General features: G+C 40.7%; 1 protein-coding gene across 2 annotated transcripts; it reads right to left on the reverse strand.

Annotated features, from left to right (window-relative positions):
* Positions 1–709: 709 nt before the first annotated feature.
* Positions 710–17,990, reverse strand: LOC139947225 (glutamyl-tRNA(Gln) amidotransferase subunit A, mitochondrial-like). 2 transcript variants are annotated; one of them, XM_071945102.1, is made up of 11 exons: positions 17,843–17,990; positions 15,827–15,986; positions 14,557–14,655; positions 12,030–12,126; positions 10,475–10,699; positions 7,596–7,771; positions 7,299–7,411; positions 4,962–5,154; positions 2,723–2,795; positions 1,571–1,776; positions 710–1,211 (listed from the first exon to the last, which is right to left on the reverse strand). In XM_071945102.1, exons 1-11 carry the CDS (start codon positions 17,858–17,860, stop codon positions 1,033–1,035), a joined length of 1,539 nt encoding a protein of 512 aa, XP_071801203.1. In that variant the 5' UTR covers positions 17,861–17,990; the 3' UTR covers positions 710–1,032. The 2 variants fall into 2 exon arrangements, with proteins under 2 accessions (XP_071801203.1, XP_071801202.1); XM_071945101.1 differs by having other exon boundaries at positions 2,723–2,840.
* Positions 17,991–17,993: the final 3 nt, after the last annotated feature.

Raw genomic sequence — 17,993 nt, forward strand, 5'->3', positions numbered from 1 at the left:
ATTTTTTTTCAAGCAAAAAGTTCACAAGGCCTTATGATTTTTTAAGAGCAAAAAGTTTACAAGGCCTTATAATTTTTTTCGAGCTCAAAGTTCTCAAGGCCATGTGATTCTTATTCAAGCGAAAAGTTCACAAGGCCTTATGATTTTTTAAGAGCAAATCGTTTACAAGGCCTTATGATTTTTTTCGAGGGCAAAGTTCACAAGGCTATAGCTTTGTGATTTGTTTCGAGCAAAAAGTTCACGAGGCCTTATGAGTTTTAAAGAGCGAGAAGTTCAAAAGGCCTTTAATACTTTTTTCAAGCAAAGTTCACAAGGCCTTATGATTTTTTAAGAGCAAATAGTTTACAAGGCTATAGCCTTGTGATTTTTTTAAATGCAAAGTTCACAGGGCCTCATGATTTTTACAGAGCAAAAAGTTTACAAGGCCCTATGATTTTTTTTCGAGCGTAAAAGTCACAAGGCTGTAGCTTTGTGATTTTTTCAAGCGGAAATTTCACAAGGCTTTTGCGAGCAAAAAGTATAGCCCTGTGAACTTTTCCTCTGAAAAGTTTATAAGGCCATGTGAACTTTTTATCTTAAAGGGATGGTACATGTGCATCATTATCGTCGAGTAGACTGTATCCATTCTAGTGTCATATTTAGGACAAAGAAAGCATGACAACCTCAAACTTTTGTAGTTTTTAAAATATTTTATTTGACAAATGCCATTTTTTATAACGGAACAAAAAAATTATAATAAAAAAATAAATCCAACGAAACCCTCTTATAGGGTGCGTTCGTTTAGCTTCCCTGTGTCGATCCCAGTCTGCCTCAGTACATTCGAATAGCTTTGACGGGGCTCACCCGGGTCAGCCCCCAGTGCCCTGCTTGTGGAGTGGGTCACTTGGGGGTGACCTGAGGTGCATGCCATCACCACGTGAGGGCGAGTGTGATCGTTCGAATAGCTCTTGTCAGGGGCTCAACCGAGTGAGCACCGCGGGGTAGACCCATGGAAGCTAAACCTATTGACCTATTGAGCTCGGTTGACCTGGGTCATCTGTCCGTTGACCTCAGTGACCTCTGAAGCTCCTGCCACGGAAATGACACCTGTTGTTCCAACCACTTAGAGACTGTCAACAGCTGTTTCTCCTTGAACCCTTGGCCAATCAGCTGCAGTCCTATGGGCATGCTCTGTGGTGACAAGAAGGCGGGGACTGATATCGCTGGAATGCCTGCCAAAGGAATAATTTTGATTAAAAGTTTATCTTGTTTTGCTATCTCTTAAAGGCACTGGACACTATCAGTAATTACTCACATAATTGTTAGCATAAAGACCTACTTGGTAACGAGTAATGGAGAGCTGTTGCTTATATAAAACATTGTGAGAAACAGCTCCCTCTGAAGTGACATAGTTTTCGAGTAATTTTCCACTATTTTCCACAAATTTTTACATCGCAAATACACAAAGATGATTCGCATCAGTTGAAATGTGCTTAACTCCTGCGAAAGATTCCATGTGAAAACAGCCTTGTGGCATCAAAATTCGTATCGCATTCCCAGGAAGTATGAACTGTGCTTAAAGGGGACTCACCTGCTAAATTGGCCGACATGAACATTACGTCTTCTACTTCCTGTTGCTGCCGATTGTCCCGGGCTACAAAGTCTTTATACGTCCTAGCATCGCTGACTGAGGAAGGTGTTAGTAAGACGTCTACTCCACTACGAAACACTCTCTGGAAATCATTCGCGATCAGACGTCGGACTCTCTGAGCCTGAAGGAAGTACTTCTCATAATTGCTGTCCAGACAGAATAATAATAATAATATTAACATTTATATAATACAAACTTAAAGGCAGTGGACACTATTGGTAATTGTCAAAGACTAGCCTTCACAGTTGGTGTATCTCAACATATGCATAAAATAACAAACCTGTGAAAATTTGAGCTCAATCGGTCATCGAACTTGCGAGATAATAATGAAAGACAAAAACACCCTTGTTACACAAAGTTGTGTGTGTTTAGATGGTTGATTTCGAGACTTCAAGTTCTAAACTTGAGGTCTCGAAATCAAATTCATCGAAAATTACTTCTTTCTCGAAATGTATGGCACTTCAGAGGAAGCCGTTTCTCACAGTGTTTTAAACCATCAACCTCTCCCCATTGCTCGTAATCAAGAAAGGTTTTATGATAATAATTATTTTTAGTAATTACCAATAGTGTCCACTGCCTTTAAAAAGCACACTTTCTATTAACCAATTACTCAAGCGCTACAGAAAAAATAATACAAATGCTCTTGGAAAATAACACTAATACAGGAACACACAAATTATATTGTAATAAGCCACAAAGGAAACTGATTGGGTAAACATTGAATAATTTTTGGTTGAACAAAGACAAAGTATTGACCACTTTGTGAATTCAAATTTCTTACTTCACAAAATGGCTGATTGTGTTAGTTCGCAAAACAACAAGAAAAAAAAACCCAACATGTTCGAGGCCAAAACTATGGTTATGAAGTCACTTGGAAAAACCACAACCGTGGTCGACGTGAACGAGGTCCACTTTCACTCGAATCTAAAGGTCCCTACTGACAAAATAGAGACACCGCCAATATAGGGCTAGATAGCTCAGTTGGTAGAGCGCCAGCACGTTAATCCGAAGGTCGTTGGTTCGAATCCCACTCTAGTCAATTCTTTGTTCAACCCCAAAAATCATTTTAGAATTTCAGTGAATTGTTCTCACTCTTTCAGCAGGAAGTAGTTCCCGGCAAGAATCCGTCCTCTGACGACATCATTGAAACCTTGGTGTCTAGTCGCTGCATACAGTAACTCAGTTGAATCACTATGCTCATGTCTATGACCTACGGGGACAATATAAAGGGAAGGTACATTTGTAGATGTTTATAGGATTTAATAATAATAATAATAATGAACGGCACTTATATATTAGTACCTTGGAACTGTTATAGACGATAAATTGAAGTTTGATAAAAACACAAGTTGTACAACTAGTAAACTACGTCAACGTTTGTATTTTCTTAGAAAGCTTAACTCCTTTGGCATAGATAACACCATTTTAGAACTGTTTTACCGCACTATTTTACAAAGTGTTTTATCTTTTAGCCTTATTTGTGTTTATGGAAACATGCTATCTCGGGACAAACAATCTTTTTTAAGAGTAGTTAAGCAAGCTAGAAAAATAACCAGAGTCGAACTACAAAGCCCACAGGCACTCTACCATGACCAAGTATGCACTAAAGTTAACATGATCCTGTCTGACCCATCCCATCCCATGTACCCTAAGTTTTTATCAAGTCGCCGGTGGGAGGATCGCCTTTTACAACGTAGAATTAGGACACAACGCTACAACAAATCCTTTGTCCCTACTGCAATCCGTTTTTACAATGGCCCTTAAGTCTGCTGTGTTTTATGCGTTGTTGGTTTTAAGGACCTCTCTTGTGTACATTTTACCTCGTATGCTGTGCATAATTTTTAATTCCATGCTAGGTACATATTTTTATACCTGATATTCTTAATTCATATTTTTATCTATCTGTTTGTTGTTAAATAATTTTAAGCGTTTTTGTCTGTACTGTTTGAATCATGACCAGTTTTAATTTCCCCAGTGTGGGATAATAAAGTTCTTATCTTATCTTATCTTATCTTATCTTATATAGCGCTTCACACAACAGTCCCGAAGCGCTTTACGAAAATTAATGAGTAAACAGGTAAGTTTTCAGCAGATGTTTGTATAGAAAACTGGCGGGACTACAACTTTAGCTTACAGGATTGTACAACTGCACTACCGCAGAGTCAGTTCTTGAATTGGTCACAACATTTCGACTAGCTTGCTCCAGTCATCGCCAGGAGACCATAGATGTGTGGAAACAACTCCCGACACTAGTTGGCAAGAAAAACTTTCTTAGCTAGAAGTACAGCAGCTTTTGACCGTATAAAGCATGTTGTGAATCAATTCACCTTGAATAAACCCTAGACAGTTTCACTTTTCCTATTGGTGGAGAACACGCCATGGTCATGTGGGGGTGTTTAAATGAGTGTTATAAACACGGCTAGAAGTGTTCAAACATAGGCGAGATTGCTTGGTGCTTGTTTAAGCGCAGTGCAATGTACACCAGCAATCAATGTACAACTACTTGAGTCAAATCATGAGATCGTGACAAGAACTGAAAAATTACAAAAAATGTTCAATAGATTTTCAAACATGTTTACGCTTTAAAGGCAGTGGACACTATTGGTAATTACTCAAAATAATTATTAGCATAAAACCTTTATTGGTTACGAGTAATGGGGAGAGGTTGATGGTATAAAACATTGTGAGAAACGGCTCCCTCTGAAGTGCCATAGTTTTCGAGAAAGACGTAATTTTCCAAGAATTTGATTTCGAGACCTCAGATTTAGAACTTGAGGTCTCGAAATCAACCATCTGAACGCACACAACTTCGTGCGACAAGGGTGGTTTTTTTCTTTCATTATTATCTCGCAAGTGCGATGACCGATTGAGCTCAAATTTTCACAGGTTAGTTATTTTAAGCAAATGTTGAGATTCACCAACTGTGAAGACTAGTCTTTGACAATTACCAATAATGTCCACCGCCTTTAAAACCTTGTGGGGCCCAATTTCATGGCTCTGCTTACCAATTTTGGCAAAGTCACCAATCTCCACTGACCTGCAAACACCGAATTTCTGTGCTAGCTGTGTAAGCGTAGAATGCCTAGTAACGAGGAAAACGCAAGCGCACAAGCCAAAATTCCCCGCTAACTCGTGAAATAAGCAAGTCGTAAGCACAGAATTCCCTTGCTTCCGTAAGCGCCGATTTTGTGCTTATGGTAAGCAGAGCCATGTAATTGGGCCCAGGTCCTTTATCTTTATCGCACCACCATGATCCTGCCAGTTTCAAACGTTCAAGACCTCGAACCACTCTTGTATTCCCTAATTAAAAACTTAACAAATGTTCACTCACCATACTCAATTCCATCATATCTGGCCATGTTGGATGCCACTTCGACAGGGCCCATTACTGAATAGCAAGCTGTTGAATACTGAACATTAGGCACAGAGACTTCAGACACCTTCACTCCAGCCTTCTCAAATAGATCCACACCCCTGGACCAAGCTTGGAGAACACAGTCATCAAGACCGGGGAAATGAAACTCCTGGAAAAAATAATAATAATGACAATAATAATAGTAAAGCCAGAGTAGATGTCAAATTTGTATCGGGGATAACATAAGTTATCACACAAGCGCGAGTGGAATACGAAAAAATATAGCGCGTCTGCGTCCCAAATCCAACGAGGCCGAAGGCCAAGTTGGATATGGGACGCAGATGTGCTATATTTTCCGTATTTCCACGAGCGCGCGTGTGATAACGTAGTTATCTTCAAGCAAACTTGGCGCGTGACATAAAATACACAATATGCATGGTGGTGATATTAGCCGTGCAGTATAGGTTTTTATCACCACCATGACCACTCCTTTCTGCAAATCTGATTGGAGGATTAGCGAGTATTAGCGAGTATTAGCGAGTACTTGAAGATAATATAAGTTATCACACAAGCTCGAGTGGAATACAGAAACTTACAGTGCTTTTGCGTCCCATATCCAACGAGGCCAAAGGCTTCATTGGTGATGGGGCGAAGACGAAGTATACAAAGGGTGCGTTCGTTACACTTCCCTGGGTCTACCCCGCGATGCTCACTCGAGTGAGCCCCTGACAAGAGCTAAACAAACGATCACACTCGCCCTCTCGTGGTGACGGCATACACCTCAGGTCACCCCCAAGTGACTCACTCCACAAGCAGGGCACTGGGGGCTGACGCGGGAGAGCCCCGTCAAAGCTATTTGAACGTACCGAGCGGACCGGGGTCGCCCAGGGAAGCTAAACGAACGCACCCAAAGTTTTAGAGTACATGTGTGCAAACCAAAGTTTTAGAGTACATGTATGCAAAATTTCAGCCTCTCAAAACACATGACCCAACTTTTAATCCTCTTATGTAACCAATGTTTAAACAGCCAATAAGGGATGATCTCAAATATACAGATACTACAGTTTTCTAACAGCTGCAGTCCATCCAGGAAACATAACAAATATAACGAGTCTCTTACCTCACGTTAACCATGGTAAAAATGGGTTTTTCTCCAGAACGCTACAAGCCAAATTTCTGAAAAACATGGGGTCAAACAAGCCTGCGCGACAAAGGAATTGTGACGTCAGTGGCGGCTATTTTGTGTGGAAATGCCAAAGCTTGAGGGTCATTATAATTGATAAGCCATTTTTGACTCTCAGCTGAAAAAGCTGCGTGGCCTGGTGCATTTTTGACTCAAGTTATTTATTACTAAATGCAAATTTTGAGAGTAAAATGGTTATTTACTGGTATCTGCGATGTCTATTTGGCCATAAAAAGGTAATAGTTAACATATTGAGACCATCCTTTATTGGCTCTTTAATTTGCACCAGGGATAAAAAATACCAATGTTTGCTCTAGCTGCCTCTAGCTACCGGGCAATCACGGTGGTCTAGTTAGTAAGACACTGCTCTAGGATTGCAAAGAATGTGGGTTTGAATCCCACCCGAGTAATAATGCCTGTGTGGTTTTTTTTCACAGGACTTGGGCAAGTACTGATAGCTAACACACATCAATGTACATGGGTACAAATCAAAATTCATCAGACAGTTTCGCTATTCCTATTGGTGGAGAGGGCGTCACGTGGGTGTGTATAAACCTTTGTTTATGACCAGTAAAGAGTGATGAAACATGGGCGTGACACGCGAGCTTGCACCTGTGCTTATAAGCCAGTTTCTTCATTCCTATTGGTCGAGAGCAACGGCCGAGACAGTTGTGCCACATCACTCGATACCCGCGACGACACAGCATTCCCTTATAAGGAGTTGTTTACCCGAGGACCTTACTATTTCATAGCTGGAGGGGTGTTGTGTTGCAAGAAATCATTGAAAAATTTTAATTTTTGCATTTATTTTACTTTTCGACCAAAAAGTGTTGATGTTTTTTGACCGAAAATGTATAATGAATGGGAATCAATGTGTGGTGAAGTGGTTTTCAACTAGTAGTTTAAACCCGCCGAGGCCTGGTTCTTGATAATTTACCTCGACTTTGTCTCTGTAAAATTATCAAGAACCAGGCCTCCTTGGGTTTAAACCACTAGTTGAAAACCTCTTCACCAATTGATTCCCTTATTAATACTAACCCTCTTGCTAAGATTTTGTTAAATAGAGAGACAGCTCAGCTGGTGACCTCAGTTTTCAAGGGCTTAAAGATTTAAAAAAAAAATTAAATTACCTTCGGGATGCCGATGTGTAGTCCGTCCAGTGATATTTCTTCATCAAGTTCAAACGGCTCAAAAGTGTCGGTGACTGTTGTCGAGTCTAGGGGATCATGGCCAGCAATAGCACCTGTTCAAACAGATTTAAAACAATAGAGTTGAATGATCATCATTTTCCATTAAAGGTGGGGTCATCTTTTTGTCATGTTTATTATAAAGAAAGACACATTGTGATTTGTGTTACAAAAATTACCCAACTCCTTTAATGGTAAAAGTACAAAAATATGTATTCCTTCATGTTATTGATTTCATACCTAATACTGTAGCCACATCATCAACAGACTTGGCGAATATTCCAGGTACGTCCAGGGAATTGACTAGAGGGATGAGGCCATGCCTGGAGCAGAGTCCATAGGTAGGTTTAAAACCAACGACTCCACTGTACGATGCTGGGTGGCGAACTGATCCCCCTGTATCAGAACCAAGAGCTCTGTGTGAAAGGAAAGAGAAAGTTTTTATGATTTTGGAAAAGCTTTTTGTGCTTCCATCAGTCAACGATATAGTAGAAAAATAGATGCCTTTTAGGAGCGAAAACGGTTAGAGGAGAGTAAGAGGGCTTTGTAATCATAATTAGTATAAAAATCACAATGGCAATACTGACAACCATAGAGTTATATATAAGAACTAGAGGGCGCACTTGACTATATACGCGCTCCGGCACGCGCACAGGCAGCCATTTTCTAAGTTGACAAAACTGACATCCCACTGCGTGTGTTTGTGAGGCCTTTTTGTAAGTTGACAAAACAGCATCGCATAGCGTTCAATATATACAAACTCCAACATGTGTTTCATATTCAACGCGCGTACATAATGGCGCACGCGTGTCTCCTTGCGGTCCCATCGCCTTTGTGCAAGAAGCATCACCCGTGCGCCCTCTAGTTCTTATATATAACTCTATGACTGACAACCCATCTTTAAGATGAACCAGGTGCTTTGTGAAATCAAGCCCAACACACTTATTCTGAAAGAGTAGGGGTTAACCTCGGTGTTTCTGGTTCACATAGCAAGCACCTATGTTTACAGGTTTCCTCAGGCTTGCAAGCTACAGTGAAAGAGTAGGGGTTAACCCTGGTGTTTCTGGTTCACATACATGTAGCAAGCACCCTTGTTTACAGGTTTCCTCAGGCTTGCAAGCTACAGTGAAAGAGTAGGGGTTAACCCTGGTGTTTCTGGTTCACATAGAAAGCACCCTGGTTTACAAGTTTCCTCAGGCTTGCAAGCTACAGTCAGAGAGTGAAAGAGTAGGGGTTAACCTTGGTGTTTCTGGTTCACATATCAAGCACCTATATGTTTACAGGTTTTCTCAGGCTTGCAAGCTACAGTGAAAGAGTAGGGGTTAACCCCAGTGTTTCTGGTTCACATATCAAGCACCTATGTTTACAGGTTTCCTCAGGCTTGCAAGCTGCAGTGAAAGAGTAGGGGGTTAACCCTGGTGTTTCTGGTTCACATAGCAAGCACCCTTGTTTACAGGTTTCCTCAGGCTTGCAAGCTACAGTGAAAGAGTAGGGGTTAACCCTGGTGTTTCTGGTTCACATACATGTAGCAAGCACCCTTGTTTACAGGTTTCCTCAGGCTTGCAAGCTACAGTGAAAGAGTAGGGGTTAACCCTGGTGTTTCTGGTTCACATATCAAGCACCTATGTTTACAGGTTTCCTCAGGCTTGCAAGCTACAGTGATAGGGTAGGGGTTAACCCCAGTGTTTCTGGTTCACATAGCAAGCACCTATGTTTACAGGTTTCCTCAGGCTTGCAAGCTACAGTGAAAGAGTAGGGGTTAACCTCTGTGTTTCTGGTTCACATAGCAAGCACCCTAGTTTACAGGTTTCCTCAGGCTTGCAAGCTACAGTGAAAGAGTCGGGGTTAACCTTGGTGTTTCTGGTTCACATAGCAAGCACCCTTGTTTACAGGTTTCCTCAGGCTTGCAAGCTACAGTGAAAGAGTAGGGGTTAACCCCAGTGTTTCTGGTTCACATAACAAGCACCCTAGTTTACAGGTTTCCTCGGGCTTGCAAGCTACAGTGAAATAGTAGGGGGTTAACCCTGGTGTTTCTGGTTCACATAGCAAGCACCCTTGTTTACAGGTTTCCTCAGGCTTGCAAGCTACAGTGAAAGAGTAGGGGTTAACCCTGGTGTTTCTGGTTCACATACATGTAGCAAGCACCCTTGTTTACAGGTTTCCTCAGGCTTGCAAGCTACAGTGAAAGAGTAGGGGTTAACCCTGGTGTTTCTGGTTCACATAGAAAGCACCCGGGTTTACAAGTTTCCTCAGGCTTGCAAGCTACAGTCAGAGAGTGAAAGAGTAGGGGTTAACCTTGGTGTTTCTGGTTCACATATCAAGCACCTATGTTTACAGGTTTTCTCATGATTGTAAGCTACACTGATTAAGTTCACTAAAGGCAACCTTAGTTTCATTACCAGAAATATTTAACTACAATAATTGTCTACAAAAATGTAACCGAGTCACAGAGCACTGAACTTGGTTTCCTTAAAGACCAATGCAGAAAATATGGCTTCTGACTGGTATTTCTTTAACACGTGAAGAAAACAAAGTCACACACTTAAAAAGTCCTATAATGTTTGAAAAGGTGCCTGATTTGCAGTCTACACAAACAAGTTAAAGGAACACGTTGCCTTGGATCGGACGAGTTGGTCTATAACTGAGCATTTGTAACCGTTTTTTTATAAAATGCATATGGTTGGAAAGATGTTTGAAAAGTAGAATACAATTATTCACACAAGTTTGCCCCGAAATTGCTTGGTTTTCCTTTTACTGTGCGAACTTACACGGTCGGCCATTTATGGGAGTTAAAAATTTGACTCCCATAAATGGCCGACCGTGTTAGTCGACGAGGTAAAAGGAAAACCGTGCAATTTCGAGCCATGTTTGTGTGGATCATTGTATCCTACTTTTACAACATCTTTCTATCCATATACATTTTATAAAAAACAGTTACAAGCGCTTTTCAAAGACCAACGTGTCCGATCCAAGGCAACGTGTTCCTTTAAAAGCACCAGACACCTTTGATAATTGTCCAAGACGTGTATTCTTACTTGGTTTACATGGTGTATCCAAGTTTTTAGCTAACAACTGTTTTGAGTAACTAATAGTGTTTAGTGTCTTTAAGCAGTACTTACGCAAAACACATTCCACTCGCAACAGCAACGGCGCTTCCTCCCGAGCTGCCGCCAGAAATAAACCAATCAGAATCCTCGACGCTCGTTGCTTGAGTGTGTATGGACCTCTGACTGACCTCTGACCCATCCTGGTGTTTGACTAATGCATTATGGGATTGTACTTTCAGAAGCGGATGCCCCCATATATTTTGAGTTGGGCCGCTCGCCGAATCGATCGTCCCAGTTCTGGGGAAAAGAAAAAAGAAAAAAAAAACATCAAGATCGTTAGGATCAAACACATTGCACCCATTTGAGTTGGGTCACTGGCCAAGAAAAACTGCAAACATTAATAATGTTAGGACAAACACATTTCAAAGTGGAGGTTATTAGAGACCTTTTACAATTATCAACATTTTCACAAGCGTACCTTTCAACTGTCAACTTTTTCAATAGACCTTATGCATTGACATCATCCAGCCGCCATCTTAGAGGAAAAACGGTGACGAAACAATCGAAACGCACGGATTTGTACGCGCGGCGCACAGTATTGACCAATGAACAACCTCTTTTTGAGATATAGGTGCGGGCGCCCTACTGAAATGACGTCATGTGCATAAGGTCTATACCAACCTCTGGACCCCCCCCCCCCCCCCGCCCCCCTCGATAAATCTGTGACCCCATATGGGTAATTAAAATGAGCTGAAAAACGATGATTCAAAAGAGGGCGCTATAAGAAGGACTTTATACACAGTGCGTGTGTAGAGTGTCATGGTCGAGTGGTTGAGAGCATCAAATTCAAGTTCTGGTGGTTAAGTCACCGGAGTGTGGGTTCAAATCACAGTTGTGACACTTGTGTTCTTGAACAAGATACTTTACTATAATTGCTTCCCTTCACCCAGGGGTATGAAATGGGTACCTGTGAGGGCAGAGGTTGATAATGTGTAGGATAAAGCCTTCGGCGTGCCACGACAGCTTGGGGCTGTATACTACCCAGGGAGCTGAGAAAAATTAAAGGGATGTTGTTGGCCAAATGACTTAAAGACAGTGGACACTATTGGTAATTGTCAAAGACCAGTCTGCTCACTTGGTGTATCTCAACATATGCATAAGATAACAAACCTGTGAAAGTTTGAGCTCAATTGGTTGATGAAGTTTCGAGATAATAATGAATGAAAAATCACCCTTGTCACACAAAGTTGTGTGCATTCGGATGCTTGATTTCGTGACCTCAAATTCTAAATCTGACGTCTCGAAATCAAATTCGTGGAAAATTACTTCTTTATCGAAAGCTACGTCACTTCAGAGGGAGCTGTTCCTCACAATGTTTTATACTATCAACATCTCCCCATTACTTGTTACCAAGTAAGGTTTTATGCTAATAGTTATTTTGACTAGTTACCAATAGTGTCCACTGCCTTTAAGCACTAATGCAATGCGCATTGATACGGTTAAAATTGTGAAATGCACTTTATGATAATTTGTTATTATTATTATGTCGTACCAGGGGAGAGAATCTCCGGGGGACAAAACATCCTGCCACACCGGCATTTATAAACAATTCTATCCGTCGACCTACCCCATAGCAAATTCATCCATGTTGGTTTTGCCCATGAGAACAGCGCCCTCGTCTAGCAGTCTCTGAACGACAGTCGCAGTGTATGGTGGGACATATCCTGCGCAGAAAAAAGAAGGATTAAAGGAGGCCAGGTCAGGTTACAGTATGCCATCTTCTCATAAGAGGGGTCAACTTCGATATTAAATCTGGCCCTTTGAAAAATAAAGCACAATTTTATCGTATACAAACACTGACCTCTTAATGACAATCTCGTAGGCATAGATTTTCTCATCTATTTCAACTAAAAAATTAATACGCTGCAAGACGCGAAAAGCCATGAATAAGCTGTGCATGTTTGTTTAAAATATCTGCTTCATTTGAGGCATTACTTTTTTCTCAGTGTGAAGTGTATATTAAAGACACTGGACACTATTGGTAATTGTCAAAGACTAGCCTTCACAGTTGGTGTATCTCAACATATATGCATTAAATAACAAACCTGTGAAAATTTGAGCTCAATCAGTCATCAAAGTTGCGAGATAATAATGAAAGAAGAAAACACCCTTGTCACACGAAGTTGTGTGTGTTTAGATGATTGATTTCGAGACCTCAAGTTCTAAACTTGAGGTCTTGAAATCAAATTCGTGGAAAATTACTTCTTTCTCCAAAACTATGGCATTCAGAGGGAGCTGTTTCTCATAATGTTTTATATCACCAACCTCTCCACATTACTTGTCAACAAGAAAGGTTTTATGCTAATAATTATTTTGAGTAATTACCAATAGTGTCTACTGCCTTTAAAGACACTGGAAACTATTGGTAATTGTCAAAGACAAGTCTTCTCACTCGGTGTATCTCAACATAATATGCATAAAATAACAAACCTGTGAAAATTTTAACTCAATTGGTAGTCCAAGTTGCGAGATAATAATGGAAGAAAAAACACCCGTGTAACACAAAGTTGTGTGCTTTTAAGTTTTAGATGCTTGATTTCGGGACCTCAAAATCTAATTCTGAGGTCTCAAAATCAAATTCAAATATTTTGGTGGAAAATTACCTCTTTCTCGAAAACTGCATTACTTCAGAGGGAGCCGTTTTATACTATCAACAGCTCTCCATTTCTCGTTACCAAGTAAGTTTTTATGCTGACAATTATTTTTAGTATTTACCAACAGTGTCCAGTGCATATAAATATTATAGTCAGTCAATATTTTACAAGTAGAAATTTTTGAGTGGATGGGTGCGTCAAAAAGATCACAATATTTAGGTGGCATCCTTTCCATTTAGGTGGTCGGGTTGGCGTAGTGGCATCTTTGCCTGCCTTCCACCTCTGGGACCCCGGTTCAAATCGCGCTACGGGCACATTGTGCATTGGGCTGTCAATGCCTTCCTGACTGCATGGCTTTTCCCTGGAATAAGTCTCTGGGTTTTCCTCTCACATCTTAAAGGCAGTCGACACTATTGGTATTTACTCAAAATAATTATTATCATAAAACCTTACTTGGTAACGAGTAATGGGGAGAGGTTAATAGTATACAAATATTGAGTGGCTCAGAGTGGAATGGGAGGAATATTATCGCAAGGTAAACTTTGGACTGTTCCATTTCACGAGGCGAAGCCAAGTGAAATGGAACAGTCCAAATTTTACCGAGCGATAACATTCCTTCCATTCCACGAATTAAAGCCACTCAATATTTGTTTTATATAACTGACATGGATCACAACCTTTTGCACAGGTACTTCTTTGTTTTAGCAGCGGAGCGGCGGCGCTGTACTGCTCAAAAACATCGTGAACAAGGATGATCCTAACTGTTGAATGGGAAATGCTATTCCACATGGGCGAATAGGTCTTTTTGATCGCGTGTGCGGATGGGAGTATAAGTGAATGTCACGTGAAGTAAGTTCCACCAATCAAATGACAAAGATATGTATGTCAGTTATATAATATAAAACATTGTGAGAAACGGCTCCCTCTAAAGTGGATATAAGTTTTTGAGAAAGAAGTAATTTTCCATGAATTTAATTTCGAGACCTCAAGTTTAGAATTTTGAGGTCTCGAAATCAAGCATCTGAAAGCACACAACTTCGTGTGACAAGGGTGTTTTTTCTTTCATAGTTTAATATCTCGCAACTCCGATGACCAATCGAGCTCAAATTTTCACAGGTTTGTTATTTTATGCATATATATTGAGATACAGCAAGTGAGAAAACTGGTCTCAGACAATTACCAATAGTGTACAATAGAGTTAAACTGAAATTGATCACTCTGAAATTGAGCCCTCTGAATGACCCAAAACTGTTCTTACATCGTTGCCAATACCTTAAAGCACGGTTCATACTTCCTGCGAATGCGAACCGAAGCGAATTTGACGTGAATTTGACGTCACACCCTCCTTTCGCAGCGATTATTCGCAAGGGAGTAGAGCAGAGTTCAACTGCTGCGAATTGCTCATTGCGAACTTGTGACGTCAAGATTCGCTTCACATTCGCATTCGCAGAATGTATGAACCGGGCTTAACTCAGAAATTTGTATACAAAACAGGTTTACCTTGCAGCATTCGAGACGCACATGTTGTTTGGATTCCCTTGGTACTGAAGTTATCCTTGACTGCAATCGGGATACCATCAAGTTTACCCTTCGGTTTACCTTTAGACCAATCAAAATAGACTTTGTTAGTTTTGCAGTAAACTCGGGTGTAATGCCTGGCTATTAATTTTTTTGTATAGCGCTTTATCACAGCCCGAAGGGCGAATCAAAGCGCTTCTGTCAACCCCTGGTCAGTCACTAGGCCATATTTCACTCCTTAAACCATCTCAGCACCCTATGACTATACAGCGGGTGCTGCAGGTTACCACGCTCCAAGCTAAGCATTCACATAAACCATCTCTCCCCTCATTCATAGGTGTCTTGCTCAGGGACACACGTGTCACGCCTGGGCTTTGAACCCACACACCCTTTGACTTAACCACCCGAACTTGAGTCGAATGCTCTTATCTGCTCGGCCACCACACCCCACTACAACAGTTAAAGATCGAATAGCTACTGACTAGCCAACCCCCCCCCCCCCTAAGATTATTCACAAAGTAGGGAAACTGCCAACATTAGGGCTAGGTAACTCAGTTGCCAGAGTAATCCAAAGGGTGCAAATTCAAGTCCTAGTAAATTTTTCTTTGTTCACCAAAAGAATTATTTACAAATTTACCCCGACAGAAATATCATTCAGGACTAGAAATTCATCTTTGAAAGGGCACTTTTTTTTTTTAAGGGGCACCAAGGCCAAGACAAGGGGCAGCATAGGCCATTGCCTTCGTGGTCTGCATGTAATTCAAGGCCAGATATTTGCTCTTGGAAATTTCTGTTCAGTAAAATTTACAAGCTACAAGAAGCTTACTTCAAAAACGTGTGATGTGGCAGGAAAACAATAGTAAGTACCGAGCAGAAAATTGTATTTTTTGACGATGTTTTTTTATTTCACTCAACAAAAAGGAAATACAAGCATTATGAATGTATATTGAGTAGGGTGGGGAAAGCTTTAGGTGTACAGTACACAGGAAACTACAGTTCTGGCTGGCTAACGGTCGTAAAACTTTCACCCATCAACGCTGATCAATTTGAAAAACGTATAGCGTTAAGGAGACCCTAAATATGAGACCCCTATAAGGCTCACAGGGGAGTCTATAGTTTCTAGAAGTACAAGAAGCTATGGCCTAGTGGAGATAACTCTGGAACTCAAGTAAATCTGCGATAAAGTGACTCTACAGAAACGCAAAGAGCAATGAGTCGTCTCTTTTTTGATTGTCAAAGTAACCTTGGATACCTTTCTTGTATCTTTCTCCCGCTTCCTCTGACTGCTTCTGAGCTAGCTCTGGAGTTTGGGTGATGAAGGCGTTGAGTCGTTGGAGTTTCCTGGCTCGTTGTTGACATTGGTGGAGAAGGTCATCAGCCGACAAGGCTCCACTACGAAGCCTTAACGCAATCTAGGAATTTAATAATCGTAAGGTGTTACTAAAACTTAGTTGTAGATATTTACTCCATTCATGACCTCGTTGCGACAACGTAACCCTCCACCGTCGACAGGACGGTTACGACAACTATTCATGACCATACTATTGTGCGAAAGTCACAAACCAAACGACTTGTGTATTTCGAGTTATTTATTTCTGGAACCTTCGACACAGGGTCACAGCCCAGGGAAGCTAATCGAAAACACCCTCGTAACATATCCTGGTGTCATGTGTTTTCAGTAGGATAACAGGAAAAATTTTCACAATCAAAAACTAAATTTTTTTTTTCAAATCATCTATCAAATTTTTTAACAATAACACTTACACTTCATGGTGTGTTGAAATTTTTAAAGTTTTGGTTTTTCATTGCGAGAGACAGTCCGCCATTAACAGTGCTTAAATGCATGCACGACATTGGAGCAATGTCATATGTTTTCACACCTTTCATTGGTTGGTATTTTATGGAATATTCGGAAGCTAGTATGGCGTGCAAAATAAATCAAAAATATTATTCAATTAACTATTTAACAAATTTAATTACATTTTTGCCCTAAGGCATTTTGGCTACTATATTAGAATCCAGAGATATCATAAGGCATGAAAGTAAAACACCCCCCCCTTGAAACACACACACTTCATAACAATCCATTTTCCCCCATTTCAGACCAGTAGGCCCCTAATGTTTGGTTTCAGGAGATAAGAAACCAATCTATGATAGTTTCTCTTTAATGTAGACTTAATATTTATTACGCTTATCGGAATTTATTACAGTATGCAGTAAATAAAAAAAAAATTGATTGTCATTTTCACTTAAAATATTTTAATATTTTCCCCATATTGGCACACCATAGAATCACAAATAGTAACCACCTCACGTGATCCATCTATCGACTAAAGCAGAATTAAACTCAATCTAGCAGATAGTAATTTTGTTTGGAACTTTCGAGGTTGGATGATGTTTCTTTGACTCATTTGAATGTTGGCATAATAATGCACTAGTGATTTAGTACCAAAAATCAATCATTTTATAAATTTTATAAACGACAGGAAACTTTTTTCTCAGCATGATTAAGCATGTGTAAGCCTGATGAAAATACAGACTGTGAATAGACTGCATAGCTTCCGTCACCGGTGCAGCTTGCACAATCTCGCGGTAAACGGGAATCGGATAACTTTCCGTATGGCGCCACCACCTTTTCACTCATTTTTACAAAAAGGGATATCTCATTGAGGTAAATTAGATACTATATTATTTCATATCGAATGAAAAAGTGGTGGCGCCATACGGAAACTTTTCCCGGGAATCAAAGTTGGGGACCGAAAACATATGAGGGTCGATAACGTACAATGTATGACGCTACGATATATCATTTCATATGAATGAGGTTCGTTCCGCTATCGTCTGCCCATCTCTGTCTTCTTCCTTCCTATGTGTCCCGAACCCCAACTCCTACCTATCTAATTCTACCTCCATGCTCGTACCCATCATGACTGATGCCCCCCCCCCCCCCCCCCCTCCTCTCTGGCGACTAGCCTACAATATACACCATGTTATTGTAATACACCCGGCGGAAAAGTTTCCGTATGGCGCCACCACTTTTTCATTTGATATGAAATAATATAGGAACTTATTTACCTGATTGATATATCCCTTTTTCTAAAAATGAGTGAAAAAGTGGTGGCGCCATGCGGAAAGTTATCCCACCCGGCCCCTCCCCCTCCCCCCATACTCCCATGGCATCCCAGAACAAGCAGAACAAAGATACAGACAAAACCCGGAATCCCAAAACCCTTGCCAAACATTGCACAATAATAAGTGGAATTCTGACCTCACGTATTCTTTCCATGGACACTCTGACTTCGACGTTTATTTCAACACGAAGAAAAGTTGCTAACAGCTATATTCCACTGTCTGTATCTGTACCTCTCAACACGAACCATCCAGTCCCACGTTTGTCAATGAACTAACTTTGGGGCCAA

The sequence above is a fragment of the Asterias amurensis genome, chromosome 14 (assembly GCF_032118995.1).
Source record: "Asterias amurensis chromosome 14, ASM3211899v1".
Lineage (NCBI taxonomy): Eukaryota > Metazoa > Echinodermata > Asteroidea > Forcipulatida > Asteriidae > Asterias > Asterias amurensis.

Excerpts from the sequence above, each read along its gene's own strand:
- LOC139947225 (XM_071945101.1), bottom strand. Across the intron at positions 12,127-14,556 it reads TGCGTCTCGAATGCTGCAAG|GATATGTCCCACCATACACT; the intron begins GTAAACCTGTTT and ends TTTTCTGCGCAG. Across the intron at positions 5,155-7,298 it reads TACACATCGGCATCCCGAAG|GAGTTTCATTTCCCCGGTCT; the intron begins GTAATTTAATTT and ends TATTTTTTCCAG.